The 15045-nt window shown below is 46.7% G+C and overlaps 1 protein-coding gene across 2 annotated transcripts in view; it reads left to right on the top strand.

Annotated features, from left to right (window-relative positions):
• The window catches only part of LOC144150006 (uncharacterized), a 31819-nt gene extending 17286 nt beyond the window's left edge, over positions 1–14533 (top strand). The window contains exons 4-6 of one of the 2 annotated variants that reach the window (XM_077681775.1): positions 379–456; positions 4086–4163; positions 13552–14533. In XM_077681775.1, coding sequence (XP_077537901.1) covers positions 379–456; positions 4086–4163; positions 13552–13969 — 574 coding nt within the window. In that variant the 3' untranslated portion in view covers positions 13970–14533. Of the gene's footprint in view, positions 1–378; positions 457–4085; positions 4164–13172; positions 13237–13551 lie in introns of those variants that run through there. The other variant, XM_077681776.1, reaches the window with a different exon arrangement.
• Positions 14534–15045: the final 512 nt, after the last annotated feature.

Here is a 15045-nt window from a genome sequence, read left to right on the forward strand (position 1 = left end):
GGTGTTATGCCACAGATACAAAACATCCTGTAATTGAAGCCACCTCCAGCTTTGCTTTATTTATAATTGGGAGAAAATGTGATGGAATTACTGAGGCAGCACTTTCGAACATGGTGCGAGCAATGCTGTACTCAAGCAGGTCTCACCAAATGTACGAGAAGAAAACAGGAGTACATTTCTAGCCCTTTATTGTTCCAATTAAAAATAAAAAAATTCCAGAATCCAGTTGTCTTCCTCCAGACAATTCCAGTTGTCTCCCTCCTCATGGTCTTGTTAGGTGCAGCTTCATTGGTGGATCAGCAGTGCTTGTGGCTTGCTACATGGTATGCTAAAATAAATGGCTGATATGTCTGCTGTATGCTTTTTCTTTCGTTTCAGTGTTTTGCCTGTCACGCCACAGCAGCCAATGGCTATGGGCTTCAGCCAGGGTGGTGGTCGTGAGAATGCTGCCAACGTGTAAGTAAATATTTTCGGTACATATGCAGCGTATGGGATTTGATTTCACCAGCCTTTGCAAACTACAGGAACAACTTGAAAGGCAGTAGCAATATGAAAGACAGCTATTGTGCATCGTGTGTGACCTTCTGTACGTTCGTGTTCACCGTAAAAAAAAAAGCACGAATTTTACGAAAGCCTTTGGACCCTTTTTTAGGCAGTAAGCGAATGAAATTGTTGGTTTTCTCTTAAATCAGTGAAAAACAAGCGCATCTATTATCGTCACCAGCACATTTGTGTGTTGGGCGGAATGATGGCCTCTGCCATTGTCTTCTCACTGCTTCCATTTTTTATCGCACAAATCAATGCTGTGACACCAAACTTCCTCTAGCAAGCTCCAGATCTCCCCTACTTGTAGTCCCATCTCTTCGTAGCCACTCAGGGACCATGGTTATCCAGCAGTTGTCGGTTCTACACATTACATGTTTAGGCCAATTGCATTTCTTTCGCTTTACTTGAGCTAGGATATCTTGCAGGAGTTTGCTTACTGATGCAAGACGCTTGTTTCTCATCGCCTAGCAATAGTTTGATAATTCTTTCTTCCATGGCTGGTTAACCCTTTGAGGGTGGAATTTTTTCGCCAAATGCGACCCCCGAGGGTCAATTTTTTTTATTGCTGATTTGAATTCATCGGATGAATCTATTTCGAGAAATAATTATCGTAATTTTTTTAGGGTGACCTTAAAGTGACAAAAAAATTGTTTGTGTTGTTACATATATGTGGTTTATTCATTAGTAACACAAGAAAAATAATAAATAAAAACGAGAGAGTAACAAGCCGGCACCTTTCGAGTGAATTGAAATCAGATAGACATCAGTTTCGAGGGCGCAAAAAGCGGGAACCACCTGGAGGACGAAACCGAAACCAGTCGCTGCACGTGCGCTCGCGTGCGCGGCCGGATGCGGAAGCGATAGACGGCGCACCGTTCATAAAATACAAATAAAAGGAGAAAAGAGCCTCATTAGTTTCGCAGGAGACCTTGGTCTGTGGCAGGCGCAAGAAGTGAGAGGTGCCCTGGCGCCTGGTGGGCGATACCCAGCGCGCCCCCTCGTTAGGAGATGCGCAAGTGATAGCCGGCGCGCCGCTGAAGTAAATCATAAAAAAAACATAAAAAGAAGAGCCATCGGTGCAAGAAAAAAATTTGATGTATTTCCGAAGTGTGGCAGCACATGCCAAGCAAGTGAAGTTGGCGAAAACGACGCTTTTTAAAGATACAAGCAATGCTGTACGTGTACATGATTGACCATTTTGAAAGTTTTTGCCGATGACGTACATGTACGGCCGTGACCCTCAAAGGGTTAAGCCTCTCTAACTTTTCTTTCCAGCTGCTTAGTAAGTCTGTAAGCTGCTGCATTGGAGAATATGCATTGGTTGCAAACCATTCCTTTTAGCGACAGCTTACTGTTCATTATGTCAATGTGTTTGCTGTATGCTCTCTGCAGCCCGTAGTAGGTCCGCAACTAATTTCGTTGTTGTGGTTTTGACCCCGTCTGACAATTTACCCAGGGGGTTATATTCATTTAATCTGCTTCTTGTAGTATTGCACACACTTTCTGCATGACAGTTTTGCATTACGTTAGTATTGCTCATATTGAAAAAAAATGATGTCGACTGCAAATCTCAAGTGGCTCAAATGTTGTCTATTTGCTTTTATCTTCCATTTATCCCAACCATGCTTCATAAAGACACCCTTTAAGCATGCTTTGAACAAATTTGGTTAGATGGTGTCTCCTTGTCTGGTGCTCTTCCTATTGAAAAACTTCACACTCGTTTTATGAAACCTTATCATGGCTGCATATATATTTTTCTTGTATCTACTTCTCAGTGCTCCATTTAGGTCCTCTCTAATGTATTTATTCTAATATAAGGGAAGGTTTTTCTTTTCCAAAATCCGTAGTCTCAGTCATACCCTGCCTTATATTCAAAGCTCTGTAGTATATATATATGGCGATTTCTTTTACTCTCCAAACTGAACCCTTGCCTTATAATCGTGAACGCCTTATAATCGAATAAATACGTACTTCCTGTTCTTTCAATGCTTCCGCCACTGCAGATGTTTCTGCTGAATGAAAGGGGATTTTTGTTATCTATAAGTGTCATGTAAAAAGGTTTACTGTACCCCCGCTGGTTTTTTCATTACAAGGTCGACAGCATGAATGTGATCGGCTCTTTGACATGGTACCTACCGAGGTACCGAGGTCTTGAATGCCATTCGGAATCAGCCATGCTTCAATGCAGTTTCAATGGCAGTTGAAAGGTTTGATATTTACTCACTTTAGTAATTCATTGCCATAAAAACATTGGTACATATCCATACTTAAAATTATATATGAACACAATTATATTGTGTTTTTCTTTCACAAATTGGGAATCACTTTCAAGACATTTGCTGTCCACTTGCTGGGACGAATGTATAACATCAGTTATCCTTGAAACAGTATTTTAAGTTCGAAAATAAAATATTTGCACAATGCACTAGTTGAAAAATGTTGATGTTAGCTCGGCAATCTGTTTTCGGTATTAATTTTCTGCAAGTTGCGCGAAGGGACTGGGTCAAAAGTACAAACATTCTCGTCTCAAAGGCACTTGGGGCGAATTTGGGGGCTTCAAATGTCGTCCGCAGTTGGCATTTGGCTCGAATAACTTTGAAGCACATTTGAATCAAATGCCGTTGAAAAGCCCATTGGAGCAGCACAGCGTTTGCATTTGATTCGCAAAGTTGAAAGAATGTGAAGGCTTTTGCTTTCACATTCTTACAAAGTTCTGAGCATCCCTCAGTCACTCTGTCACTGCTGCTATCACTTGTACTGCTTAGTTCGGTGCTTGTGTTTGAGGGCTTTTTACCGGTGGATACGAAAGATCCAGAGATCTGAGCTATACATATATGGCTTCACTGTAAAGCTGGTGTGGAAAAGCATGAAGGGATAGCTGAGCTGACACTGTTGAGTATCGTGAGAGAAATGCTTTATTTGGGCGACTGTCATGAACTATAGAAGAAAGCAGGAACGTATTTAGGTATATTCTTTTGTTCCAACTAAAATAATCTTGCAATCTGACAGCCCCCTTATTATTAGGATTCTTCTAACGGGCTCGTAATGCGTTATGGTGGTAAAAGATGACGGTAAAGAGCTCGAGCATGCGAGCCAAACATGTGCAGTTGTGTTGAATCAGTGGTGGCAAAGCAATGCCAGTGACGAGCTGTTGCGTTCCATTCTAGCCCAGCAGGTCATGTTAACTGTATTCGTGAATATCAGCCACCGACGTCCGTCTGTTTCTTACATGCTTTAGTCTTGTCACAACACAACATCATTGGCAGGGCCAAAAGTGTTTATGAATACTAACACGATATGCAGCTTGAACGGCAGCGTAGTAAACACACACACATGAAGACAACAAGACGATGCTGTCAAGATTAACCACGTCATCCTGTCATCTTCTTTCTTTCGATCGTGTCTGTGCCTACTATGTTGCTGTTCAAGGTGCTTGAGCAATACCAACTTGCCCAAATGTCAATCCTTTTGCTAACACGTTATTCTGGAATGAGAAGCTCAAAACATATTTCAGCCGTATGCTCTTCTTTTCATTTCAGTTCTTTGCCTGTTGCGTCGCAGCAGCCAATGACTGTTGGCTGCAGTAGTGGAAATGGTCGTGACAATACCATGGACATGTGAGTAAGCGGGTTAAACGCACAGGCTTTGTGTGGGACTTGATTTCACCATTCTTTACGAGTCGCACGAGTGACTAGAGAAACAGTAGCGATATCAGAAACAGGTGTTTTGCACTGTAGAAAAAATCTTTCACTTGCCTGGCTCTATGTTCATTGTGGAAAATAGCATAACTCTTTCTAATGCCTCCAGACCCCATTTAAAAGACAGTGTGAAAATGCCAGTATATTGGAATTGGAAAAAAAAAAAAAAGCAAGTGAAATGTATGTGAGGGAACTGAATGGTGAAGGGTTAAATTTTAATATTCACCGTGATAAAAAAAGGCAGATTGGTTATGTATTTATTGTGCATGTGACTTTACGAGTGTGTTTTATGTATGTGGGTTGTAAATGACTTTTACGTGGCCCATATATGCCTTTCATATGTGTACATTTGGCCAAATCTTTAACTAGTGTGCGCGAGCTGACTTTTGGTGCCTCAGCGCCGTATGACGGAAGCCAAGTTGGAAACGTGTCAAAATTAAGTGCATGCTAAGAAGCCGCGATCAACAGGGCCCATCATCGGGGCTAGGCTGTTCCTCCTTAATTAAGAACGTCATGAGACAGAAACATCGCCGATTGCGCCTGCTAATTAAAAATTTGGCCGACTGTACGGGTATTGACGCCACTTCCATGTCGCAAGCGGATGGTACCGCAGCAACTTGTGTAATCGTCACGGGCTTTCCATTGTTACCAACTTCCTTATCGTCCGCCACGTGGGTGGGATACGTGGTGTGCGCTTGTTTTTAATGAAATGAACACTATGGTATGTTGTGTTCACATTACTCGAAACACATGTGGAGTATGCTGATGTCACGTGATCTTTGTTTTGCACTCCTCCATGCATGTCCCCTGTTCTAAGCTCTCTTGACTATACGCCTCAAGCTTCGCGATCGCTGCGCCGCCTGCCGCCGCTTCTCCGCGGCGTTGACGGGATTTGCGCTGCGTGGCTGATAGGGCCGCGTGCACTGTTTAGGTTCTGTTTCGCTTCTTTTCGCCTTTCCGCTCCCTGAAAAAAACTTGTTATGGTGACGTCTATAGGCAAAGAGTACGTTCAGGTCACTTAAAAAGCAGCTGTGTAGAGTACGCAGAGTACGCGATTGCCTGCAAGAGCTACCCGGAGACGCGGTGCTGCGCGCTCCGTCGCCGCTCTTCCGGGCGTCGGCGACGGTAGCAACATATCACCCCTGTCACCTCCAAAACATCAGGCACAAATGAATTCTGATGTCGCCTCGTTTAGACCTGATACTGGCACAATGAGAGGTTGGCTTCATTTTGCTGCGTGAACAACGAATGCGGCTTCGTTTCGAATATATACGTCGCAGAAAAATGTTTCAGGGATTTGATTACCCAATCCCGGACAATAACTAATGCCTTTTATCAGCATATAAACCATGCGAAAATGTTAAGTATCTTCCAAGCCTAGCTGTGCGTCGTTAAATATGTGCCCACACACCAAGGCAAGTTAATGAAACCACGGAAAAATAAATCTTTTGCAAGTGCGGAATTAAGAAACACAATTCTCTAACGGAAATAATAAAAAAAAAACAGTGCAGCTTCTGACATGCTAAAGACGTTCGTCGAAACTTAAAGGGGTCCTGAAATGCCTTCCGCCGATGCATGGATGTACATGTAACCAAATAAAGCAATGTATTAGCAATCTCCTCCTGCAAGAATTTTGTTAAAGCGATGAGTATTAGCTGAGAAATCGTAAATCAAAAACCGCGAATTATCGTCGCGCCGTATTTCCTCCTCCTTTCAACTGTTTCTTCGCTGTTGGCCTCCCCTCCCATGATGCTCCGCTCCTCAGCGGTGACGTACTTCCGCTATTGCGCTCCCACAGACTGCCGTCTGCTACGGGCCAGCTCTTTCGGCTTTTTCATCTCTGTAGACACCATGGACACAGGCTGGAAAAGCGAACGAATGACCTGGCCGCATGTGTGCGGCCTGGCCTTGCCCTTTCGCGGTGTACGTAGGTGCAGTTGGTATCGGCGGCGAACTCGCAGCCGCGTGGGGAGAATCGTGCGCTCGTTCCCTTTGGTGCACCGCGCACTGTTTATCCAAAAAGCGCGGTCTCAGATGTGGCCCCGCTGGTGCCGGACTTTTGCGGTGGTTGTAATTCCTACTACCGGCGGCATGTGAAAAAAGATTTTCAACCGACACAGAACCCGTGCACAAAACGCGCCGGATCGGATCGCTTTATCAGCGGCGATGAACGTGAAGGCGAAGAGCAAACCAACGCTGCACTCGATCAGCGAGAACCCGTGTTCTGACAAGCTGCACCCGTGTGTTGCATTCAACACTCACGGGAAAGCGTTTGTTCGCACTTGTTTGGATAGTCGTAAAATGTCCAAACACTCCGGCACTCCGCTAGCAGATCAGCCGGCGAGACATTTCGGAAAACATTTGACAGATGGCGCCGTATGCATTAGTGTGTCGCTACGCAAAACTGATGAGACGCTCTACTAAAACTCCCATCGCGGTGTCACGTAGCGGGACGCAAAAATTTAGCGTTTAGCGTATGCAAAGGCCACAAACGCTGTACTAAAACTCTATTAGCAGCAAAATAGCGTGCGTATGTGAAACCGCTTGCGTTTACAAAGCTGCACGCCGAGCGCGTACGTTTCAAACCTAGTGACATCGTTTAAATACACTGGCAAGCACAGTGTAACGTAGTTAGATATCAACCGTATGCTCAGGCGACAAGCAAGAGCTTGTTTTATGTGGGGCGGAGATTGCGCATAAAGGCCCCTTCGCACTTGCGACGAAAGCGAGTGAGAGCGGCAGGAATTCCGTCGCTTTGTCGCGCGACGATCGTTTTGTCGAATGGTCGGGACAAATTTTGGTTGCGCGACAGAATTCCCGTCGCTTTCGCTCGCTTTCGTCGCAAGCGGGAATGGAAAGTTCTGCCGCTGCCGTCTGCTACGCAATGGCTACGCAGCTCGGAGGTAGCCGCGCCGATCTGCTCGGGCCGGATGAACGCGCACACTCCCGCATGGCAGCGCCCCAAGCGGCAGACGGCCGCGTACATCGCTCCCGGCACCCGCCTGGAGCCCGCCCTCGGCACACTAGCCAGTATATTTCAGGCACTATAATGGAGGAAAGATTTTTTGCTTCCGATGAACCTAGTTCTTTGCCCCTGTGTTTTTAAATACGTGAAGTGGTTAGCACGTCGTCCTCACGCTGCTCTGTATCATCGTAGCATCGCTGATTGTCCGAACGAAGCTTGCAGCTAAGCCAATGCAGCGACCGAAGCTGTGTGTGTGTGTGTGCATCGCCTCCTGTGTGTTGTGGACGCGTTCGTTTCGCGATGAAATGCGACATTGTACTTCTGCGGGTGGATAGTGCTTCCCATGGTCTGGATTATCTTTCTCGAACGACGTACCACTCAACCTCGCATGGGGTATGTGCAGTGTGCCTGGCTAAAAGCCTTCTCGCTTGCGCGCCAGAGTTGTGACTTGCTGCTCGTCCTCGCAAACCGGGTGTGAGGTGAGTGCCGAATTTACGACGGGCAGGAGGAGGCAACTCATCGTCTGTCAATCGCGGTTCAGACTTGCAACGCATGTTGTGACGTTGCGTTCGTTCGAAACGCATCTCTGGATTGTTTTGAAGTTGAATAAAATGTACGCGTCAAACCCGGGCATTCGGCTCAGGGCGTTCTCTGCGATTGCACCAAAGGAGTGCCACGGGACTTTCTTTATGGTACGTACTCACGTAAGATAAAATCCACGTCGTGTTATGGCCGTGTTGCATTCAATACAAACGGTTAAGCGTTTGTTTACACTTGTTTCGTTTGTCGTAAAATGTCAAAGCACTCCGGCACTCCGCTGGCAGATCAGCCGGCGAGCCGACGCTGAGCAGACGACTCATCTCTTTGCCGGAAGTGCGTGAAAAAGCCGCCCAATAGCAGGATGTCTAGCTCATGACGAACATCTGGGAATCGATGATGTAGACATGTGAAGATGGCGGCGTCCAAAAACACGAAGGAAAGGGTGAGAAAAAAGCGACCAACTTTGCAACAAAAGTGTGAGCTTTCCGCTGCGCGTAAAAGAGTAATACTTGGCACAGGTGACGTTGGCGACCCAATCTAGCGATTGCGCTAGTTCATTTAGTGTGCTCAAAATGCCTTTCAGGGCCCCTTTAAGCCAGTTAGGGTTCACTGGACCAACTATACGTGAAATGCACTGCTATTTCGCGAGACATCGGGGGGGGGGGGGACGCTGTGTACAAATGCGGAGCGCAATCAAGCAATGAACGTTTTAGTAATCACGCACACACAAATGTCGCGTTCCCTTTCCTTTTGTTTTTCTACTACAATGAACAGCTGATCGTACGGCGTCCGCATTTTTGGAAGCATACAGGGTAGGCTGTTCAACAACAAGCGATGAAAGGTGTCGTTGGAAGAGAGTGGTATGTGATAAGGCCCTCGTATTTCAGTTTCTGCTTTATTCTGCTGGCTCTCTGTGCCATACGACGATATTTCGAAGAAGCATTAGTCGCGGACGTAATTATATTCTAAGCCCGTCTCCGCGCTGCTCGCAGAGGAGCAGATGAATGTTTGCGAGCGCTCACCTCACGACAAGACGAGTTTGTGGTGTGCTGATCCCCGAGTATAATTATGCATTGCCCATCGTACTTTTGTTGAATATTCCCGAAATTAACACAGACTGGCTTGTAAATGGCGGTGATCAATATCTGAGGTTTAATATTGGCAAACATAACTGGCGTGTTGTCAGGTATGAGTGCCCCGCTGATTATGTAAGCGCACAAAACCAATTTATATCGTAGTGTATAGCCGTAGCATGAAAATTTGAGGAACCAGTGGTTACGGAGACACTGCTAGTAAATTCAGGTCAGTGCAACTACAATCGGCTCCATCACACGCCGGTTCCGCGCCGCTGACCTGTGACACACACCTGGCGCTTATACAGACCGAATATACCACACAAGATCGCGTCAGAAACATTTTCACTCTCGTAAACACACCTCATTTGCGAACAGAGTGACTGCTCCACATAAACATGGATTTCAAACGCCCGCACATGGTAAATCTCAGTCGTGGACGTGCCGCAAAAGCAGTGGCGGCCCTGGGGAGCGGGATACCGACTCCCGCCCCTGCTGTCGAAACGGGCCGCTAGGGGGATTTCAGTGGCGCCCCTACAGGCCGCGCTCGAGGCGTATAATTTTGTTCGTTCTCCTGCGTTCAGTGCTGGAGCTTCACTCATGTTACAGGGGTTCTTTGGTCTGTCTACAGACACAAATAATGCCGGTATTCTGGTCACATACAGCTCCGCTGTAAAAATAATTGTGGAAAGTCGTGAAGAAATTACTGGTTCTACACTTTTGAGTACTGTCGAGTTAATATTATAACCAAGCAGTCCCACAAAATCTGAGGCAAAACCCTGCTTTCTTTGCAGAAAGCAATCATGATCAAAACATTTTTTTTGCCTCAATCTGAGCGATTAGTGAAGTAGTGAGAGATTCAGGGTAAATTTGGAACGCACAGCTTTGCCTGAATATCTGAAAACTTTTCCACCCGGACAGCGTTCCAGCTTAATTGAGAGGCCAACTGCACGCAAATTTCGTCATGGCCAAATTTATTTTGAACTTACAGCATATTCCACCGAACCAACTGGGACATGACTGGTAGCCCCATGGAATGCGTTGTTAATCCATTAGAAGCCTTTAAAATAGCTCCTTCGTGGGCGACGCTGCACCTACTGGAGGATTGCGCTAGCAGCCATGAAGCAGAAGTGACATGCCTGCTGACTGAGTGCATGGCTCTTTGGCTAACCAGGAGAACTGGCTGAGCGCCGCTGGGCATGCTTCTCCAAAGGCTGTCGCACGAGCAAATCCGTTGCGTGCAGGTTTGCTCCGGCCGGCTGGCCGCTCCAGCCGCCTCCTCACCGGCGGCAACGTCACTTTCAGCCTGGCCGTAATGGTCATGCTTTTCTCAATTTCGGTTTACAAATTGACGATATTTTGTGGTCGTTTGCGCCATGCACTTGCGTATTTCAGCTGATGTATCTCGTATCACACAATCTATGTAGGCAGACTGCACAGAAGTACGGTTTTGAAGAGGTAAAAATTTTAAGTGCAGTTGGCCTTTAAGGAGATTGCACAACAATAGCTATGTCTTGACCCAGCCAGTCATAATGTACCAGTTGCATATGATATGCGAGTGCCAGCTGCTCTTTCTAGTCTAATCAGAACCAGTCTAATCCGCCCCTTTCACAACCCCACTGCGCATGCGCAATCCCCTAGCGGCCAAGTCCCTAAGCAGTCCAGTAGGGGCAGCAGACGACATTCCCCACAGCTCCCGCACAAGCGGGAAGGGGTCGTGGTTGTATTTACATCGTTTGATTTTTTGTGTGTGCTCGTTGTGCGCGGAACAATGCCCACAACTTGTGCTACGTTCCGCTGTAACTCGGAGTGCCGAAAAGGGAACGGTGTCGGCTCCTATCGCTTCCCGTCGGCCGCACGCGATCGGCTACGGCGGCTTGCGTCGCTCGCGTCGGCTCGGCATCCTGGCGGATATTTGATCGCTGCTATCTGTGCAACTGCGAATGACAATCCGCAACACAACCTTTCACTACACTATCATCCCCTTTCTCGCATGTGGAACTCTATTTAAGTTATAACTGCCGTTTGAGCGATCGGTGACCGAAACATCTGCGTAGCCTGTTTTGATGCTTCCGCGCAGGTATCGCCATCTCTCGGCCGCTCGGCGCACCGCGCGCCGCGGCGACCGGTCAGGATATAGGCTTGCATTGCGGCAGATATATCTGATCGCCGCTTTTAAAATAAGCCCTGACAACAATCCCTAGCACAATTTTTCACCACACTAACACCTACTTTCTCGCATGTGGAACTTTTTAGCGATCAGATTGATTCAGAAGAGCAGCGACAAGCGCGGTTGCTACCGTGGCACCGTGGTCTGCGCCGGTTCGAGCCGCTGAGTGTGCCGAGCTGGCAGGCGCGGCGGGCGTGTGCGCGGACTGTTTCCGAAGGCAGAAAACGCTTCACGATTGCTTGCTTTATCCATTTCTTGCGAACAAACGCGCAGAATCTACCAATTCAGCTCAGCGATCATCGTAGTTGACCATGGAGCAAAAACAGTGGGCGGAGCGACGCCGACGACGCATCTCATGCGCGCATCGGGCCGTCTCAAATTCACGCGTACGACTAGTCGCATGCGAATCGCGTGTACCAATCGTACATGTGTCCAGCGAACTGCCGGCCTTTGTTGAGCTGGCGATCGCACTTCATGCCAGACGACTCCAAGTACTGCTCGCTCTGCTACTCGGACGGCACACGGATCTGTCCGAGATTTCTCTGCCAGCCCTCATTCAGTGATAAGAAGCCGCCTGGTATTATGTGATGACCAGGGGCTGTCGTCTTAAGGCGTTATAACACCAACACAGAAGAAAAACTTCGGCTGCTCCTCGCCGTAATGTGGGATTGCCGTGCATACAACGAGAACGCAGCCGGAGGAAACGCCGGCAAACCCTACAGCTTCAACTTCCGCTAGGCACGCTAGGTGGCAGCACACCGCAATGAAAGAGGCGGATTGGAATGTGCCCTCGGTATCCTGTGGTAGCGACTTATAGGGAGGAGGAGAACTTTTGTTTGGAAGGGAGGGTGTGGGACCTAGGGGCGGGAGAAGTGAGGTGGCTGGAGGGATTAGCTGTGGTGGCTACTGGAGCAGATCGCTTGATAGGTGTCGACAAGGTGGGTCAGCTGTATTGATGGGCCTGTTTGCTGTGGGGAGCAGATTAACAGTTTCAGGCTGTTCGTTCGTGTCAGACTTCTTTGGATGCAGAATTGTGAGGAAATGTGGTCAACAGAATGGTCTAATAGGGGTAAAAGGGGTTGTAAGGGGTAAAAATGCATGGTAACAAGTAAACTTGGACAGCACTAGGCTACGTTGTGGGTATTGACTTACCTGGAGAGATCATTGCTGCTTATGCAATCGAGCAGTGTGCTCTCCAAATTTTAAGGCGCTTCTCCCTGATGTTAACCTATTCACAGAGTGGAAAATACTCAGAGAAGAGGATGTGGCGTACATTAAAGAAAACGTGGGTAAATGAAGACATGATTTTTATGAGTCGATCACAATAAATCAAACATTTCAGTCGGTAAAACAGCTTCATTTTCATGGCCAATGTACACCAGCGGTTTCATGCAACAGTGGTTTCTATACAGGGCTTGCATCATTTGCCTAATGCAGGAAAACTGGTAACTTGAGTGAATAAAGGTACATATGTGTGGGAATTGCAAAACCAAATCTAAAAACTAAAATTCTTGAGCAGTGACTTCTCGGAGATGCAGCATAGCTCACTTATAGCGAACCCGGTTTTAACGAAATTCTGGCTATAGGGGACAAATCTTCATTTCCCCTTACCATTTGCACACACATATATAATGGTCAGATATAGTGAAAAATGGATATGACGAAGTGACTTCCGTTTCCCGATGTCTTCATTTTCCACAGGCTCGACTGCACTATCATTGCAGCAGCTGTTTGTGTATATCTTTGGAATTATAATGAGCCTCCAAGGGCGATACTCTATGCAGTACGTGCTAAAACTGTGGGTTTGAAAATGCAGGGAGTGTAGAGACAAAAATAATCATCTGTCAGCAAAGAACATTGCCGCCTGCATTATATTCAGTGTTGTCTTAAAAAAAGCAGAACAACGTCAAAAGAACGATGCCCTTGCTGTGTTCTAGGCTCTGAAAAGCTCTTAAAAATTGGTCGAAAATGATTTTTTTTTTTTTTTCAATTCTCTATGGGCCACTCCATGAAGACCAATGTTTGGTGTACTTGATTGATTAATTGATTGATTGATTGACGCATTGATTGATTGATTGATTGATCGATCGATCGATCGATCGATCGATCGATTGATTTCTGAGATTTGTTCTGTCGCCAAGCGCATTTAAAGTCTGCGGCCACCGCATTTCTCTTTCCAGCTTGCAGATGGTCATGGTCATGATTGACGCATTGATGCTACTCATGTGATGTAGCGTGCCGTAGTGGAGGGCTCCGGATTAATGCTGACTGCCTGGGGATCTTTACCATGCTCCAAAATCTCGAACACATGGCCGTTTTAACTTTTCACATCCATCAGAAAAGCGGCCACTGCGGCCATGAATTGCACCCGCGTCCATGAGCTCAGCAGTACAATGCCTTAGCCACTGAGCCATTGCAGCAGGTTTGTTTGGCATACTTGGGGTGAGCGAGATAGGTGCCAAAGCACAGTATGTAACGGCCACATTGCAGCCCGTATCTGAGATTTGTTCTGTCGCCAAGCGCATTTAAAGTCTGCGGCCACCGCATTTCTCTTTCCAGCTTGCAGATGGTCATGATGATGCAGAAGCTGGAGAGCGAGAAGAACCGAGAGATGCTAATGGCGATGCAGCAAAGCCAAGAGCGAACGCTGAATGCTGTCACGAGCGCGATGGCAGAAATGACAGCCATGCACAAAGGCACGCTCGACAAGATGAGCGAGCAGATGACGGAGCAGTCTAGGATGCACCAGGAAACAATTAGGGCGATGAACGAACAGATGCAGACGATGGCCAGGATGCACGGGGAGACGCTGCAGGCGGTGCAGCATGGTATGAGGGAAACGCAGCGGATGAACGCCGAGACGCTGGCACAGGTGACGAAGAGTATGACGGCAACGTTGGAAGCGCAGGAGAGAAGCATGCACGAATATCGTCTAGAGCTTGCCCGGCGAAAGCATGACAACTGCGTTATTCTGTGAGCTTTGGTGTACTCCGTGACGTGTTTATTTGCCAAGCCTGCAAGACTACAGTCACGCACAAGCTTCTATGATTGGGAATCCACATTAGTTGGGAAGACCTTATTGAAGCCTGTGAGCTGTCACAGCAACGACGAAGTGTGCATCTAGAATACAAATCACTTGTCGATCCACTCGTGGCTGCATTGCGGGAAGTACATGTCGCGGACTCCACCACTCAATACACCGGGACCTCCCATCACTCTACCGACTAAGTGCACGCCTTCCCCATTGTTGACCAACTGCTTGCAACCGCTTTCGGCAGGCGCTGTCCGCATCACCACCACAAAGACCGAAGGAGCAGCCATTGCGCTAGCGGCCACCACAGTGAAGGCTTTATCACTGCACTCAGTGACTCACAAGAAACCTGCTGTTGATGTTTTGTTTTCAGGGGCGCAATACTCTCTTAGGAATAAGTTTGCAGTTTTGAACGGAATGTTATCTTTTTGGGAGGTGGCATCCTTTTTTTGTATGTATGTGCTTTGTGACCTTTGTTTGCATAAAATATATTAAATTTTATGAATCATTGCAGATGCTTAATGGGGATTATTTTTAAAGATTATAATCTATCTTGGGCTACTTAAGGGGAGACATGGCTCTTAAAACAGCTTGCTGTAAATGTTAAGTGAACTCTGTGAAATTTGTCAATCTTGCTGCTTTTTTTTCCACTGATTTTATATATTTCATTGTTTCTTGAGTAGGTCAATTGGTTACCAAGATATTTATAGATAATTAGTCATTTTTGAAGGAACAATAGACAAAACAGTGTTGGTCATAGAGCTGTAATCTTTGTATTTTCAATACTGTGAACCCTGGTGAGTGCAGCAAGAGGTTTCTTGATGCAACAAGAGTGCAACAGGTTTCTTGATGCGCCGCCTGGAACTAATTTTACAGCTCATTAAACTTTGGTGTTTGACATTGGCATTCGAAATGGTTACTTGCCACTGGTGCCACCAAAGTTTAATGAGCTGTAAAATTAGTTCCAGGCGGTGCATCAATAAACCGATTCTCTAACTGCACTCACCAGAGTTCATAGTATT

The sequence above is a fragment of the Haemaphysalis longicornis genome, unplaced genomic scaffold (genome assembly GCF_048455015.1).
Source record: "Haemaphysalis longicornis isolate Haplotype H1 unplaced genomic scaffold, Haemaphysalis longicornis Haplotype H1 scaffold_8, whole genome shotgun sequence".
NCBI lineage: Eukaryota > Metazoa > Arthropoda > Arachnida > Ixodida > Ixodidae > Haemaphysalis > Haemaphysalis longicornis.